Raw genomic sequence first — 2,874 nt, forward strand, 5'->3', positions numbered from 1 at the left:
AATCCGAATTTAACTCGAAAATTTTTAACTAAAAAGTCACTCATCCTGAATCTGAACCGAATCTAAAAGTCTCTCATCTATTTTTTTTTTTTTTTCAAATAGATTCAAATCAAGTCATCGGATGAAGTCTAATTTTGGCATCCCTAATTTTAAACTAATTGTTCGGCCCTAATTTTACTCAGGGCTGTTTTTGTCGACAAGATAGTTCAACCTGGACTTTGGATTCAAAATAAATTAATTTGATAAGTGCTCGAACCGGACCGGAATTAATACATCGGGTTTTTTTTTTTCATTCCTAGGAAGGAAAACCCTCCTAGACGCCTGAAATGACTATTCCACCCTTCGTCCGTACGCATGACTGGCACGTGCACGGCACTTGCTTCTCCCCACTGACGTCATTCCCGAGCGCTGATTTCTTTAACCCTTTTGTTTCGATCTACTACACCGACTTACTCTTATACCAACTACCGCCCGGCGAAGAAGCAGCGAAGGAGGAGGAGAAGAGCGAAGGAGATGCAATCTGGCGGTGGCTATGGCGGCGTCTCCGAGATCCAGCAATTCATGGTCGACAATTCCTCTCTCTTCGCTATCTCCTCCGCCGCAGCCGCATCCGCCAACACCACTCCTGCCGACGGCGGCCACGCGCACCACCCTCTCAAGTACCAACCTCAGCAACCGCCGCAGATGCCGCCGCCTTTCTCCCACTTCAACTCCATACCCATCACCCAACAGCTCCTCCACCAGGCCCCGCCTCCGCACCACCAGTACTTCCACCTCTTCCACCCGCCTCCCCCGCACCAGCAACAGTACCTCGCGGAGCCACGGCGATTCATCCCGGAGCACCAACTCGGCGGCGCGGCCATGGATCAGGAGTCCTGTCCCGACAACTCGGCGGCCAGCGGCGGCCTTCCGCCGTTCCTCGCGTCCGCGATGAGCTTTAAGCTCGCCGTCGACGGCGGAAGCCGTGAGAGAATCAATGTTGACGATGGCAGCATGTTGCGAGGCGACGATGTATCGGGGAACCGCCCGCATCATTGGCAGAGAGAAGACGACTCCGCCATTGAAGAACTTCCTTGGTAAATCATTCGCGATGCCTATTATCTGTTTGTGGATTTGCTCACGAGAAAAATTTGCAATTAAAAAATCTGCTGATGATTGCGAAAATGAGAAAAGTAGATGAAAAGAACGACTAAAAAGAGAAGATTCGAATGATTTGGAAGAAATTAATGAGCGAAAAAGATCCACTTTTTCAGGAGGCCGCTCGACATCGACTACATCGACAGGAACAACAAGAGGTGCAAGGATAAGGAGGCGGAGGCCGGCAGCAGCAACAATTTCTCCAAGAAGAGAAAAGAAGTGGCGGATTCCGAGCGCGTGGAGGTCGCCGGCGGCAGCAATTACAAGATCTTCAGTGAACTGGAGGCCATCTACAAGCCCGGAAGCAGTGCCAACGTCGGCCAGACTGGCTCTGGATCTGCTCTCACCGGTGAGGAGACGATCCCCCCTGTCTTAAACGCCGCGGCCATGGCGCCGCCGCAGGATGCGGCCGTCGGGGAGACGTCGGCTGGAGAAGAGGCGACTGAAACGGTTAAGTCTTCGCCCTCCACGGGGCGGAGGAGGAGGAGGAGTAGGAGGAAGCGGCGGTTGCAGCAGCTGAGCGCGATGGCGGCCTTCTTCGAGAGCCTGGTAAAGCAGCTGATGGAACACCAGGAGGGCCTCCACCGGAAGTTCCTGGAGGTGATGGAGCGGCGGGAGCAGGAGCGCGCCGGCCGCGAGGACGCCTGGCGGAAGCAAGACGCCGCCAACACCAGCCGCGAGGCGGCGTCGCGATCCCAGGAGCGGGCCCTTGCTGCCTCCCGCGAGGCGGCGATCATCTCCTTCATCGAGAAGATGACCGGCCAGCGTCTCCACCTCCCATCCAACCCCCAACTCTCCATCGCGGAGGAATTCGACGCCATCCAAATGCCAAATCGCGACGCCACCGACACTTACTGCGCCGGCGGCAACCAGGCGCCCAAAGACTCGGCGACGTTGAACACGAGCCGGTGGCCCAAGGCCGAGGTGGAGGTTTTGATCGGCGTGCGAACAGAGCTGGAGGCCCGGTTCCAGGAGCCCGGGCTGAAGGCCCCCCTGTGGGAGGAGGTGAGCGCGGCGATGACCGCAATGGGCTACCGACGGAGCGCGAAGCGGTGCAAGGAGAAGTGGGAGAACATCAACAAGTACTTCCGGAAGACGAAGGAGAAAGCCAGAAACCGGCCGGAGCACTCCAAGACCTGCCCCTACTTCCAAAAGCTCGACCAGCTCTACTCCAACACCAAACATCCTTCTTCATCAACCCTCCTGAACTCTCAACTGCTAGAAGCAATTACAATGCCGCCGCCCGGCGAGAGCAGTACTCACCTTGCTACCGGTGACGAAGACGAGGAGCAGCGAAGCAGACAAGAAGAAGAGGAAGAAGAAGACAGCCATGGAAACGCCGCAATGCACTGGTAAATATTCTTTTCTATCTTCTCCTTTTCAGAATTGCTCTCTTCTTTCACCACTATAATACCATGTTTTAGTAATTTAATATTATTATTAATAATAATCGAGGGTAGAATAATAATCCTACTGTAGTTTATGATATTAATGTTTATGATATTAATATATTAAAATTTTGTATGGAATTTCTGGAAGTGTGTGTATCATGCAGGGAATAGGAACAAGAGGCCACTGTAAGCCATGAGATGGGCCATGGATCTTTAGGTCTTAATTTAATTTAATTAATTAAGTAAGTAATGTGGAGTGAAAGATTTGCATGGGATTTTTTGGGGAGCCCACATTCATATTTGTTTCTATATACAGAGTCTAGTTATCAATAGCACACCTGTTAAG

The 2,874-nt window shown here is 52.4% G+C and overlaps 1 protein-coding gene across 1 annotated transcript; it reads left to right on the plus strand.

Moving 5' to 3' along the window:
- Positions 1 to 427: 427 nt before the first annotated feature.
- On the plus strand, positions 428 to 2,870 carry LOC122043091 (trihelix transcription factor GT-2-like). The gene is made up of 3 exons (XM_042603552.1): positions 428 to 1,076; positions 1,254 to 2,489; positions 2,693 to 2,870. Exons 1-3 carry the CDS (start codon positions 514 to 516, stop codon positions 2,697 to 2,699), a joined length of 1,806 nt encoding a protein of 601 aa, XP_042459486.1. The 5' UTR covers positions 428 to 513; the 3' UTR covers positions 2,700 to 2,870.
- The last annotated feature ends 4 nt before the right edge of the window (positions 2,871 to 2,874 follow it).

This window comes from Zingiber officinale, chromosome 2A (genome assembly GCF_018446385.1).
Source record: "Zingiber officinale cultivar Zhangliang chromosome 2A, Zo_v1.1, whole genome shotgun sequence".
NCBI lineage: Eukaryota > Viridiplantae > Streptophyta > Magnoliopsida > Zingiberales > Zingiberaceae > Zingiber > Zingiber officinale.

Excerpts from the sequence above, each read along its gene's own strand:
- LOC122043091 (XM_042603552.1), top strand. The coding sequence starts at position 514 with ATGCAATCTGGCGGTGGCTATGGCGGCGTCTCCGAGATCCAGCAATTC. Across the intron at positions 1,077-1,253 it reads GCCATTGAAGAACTTCCTTG|GAGGCCGCTCGACATCGACT; the intron begins GTAAATCATTCG and ends CCACTTTTTCAG.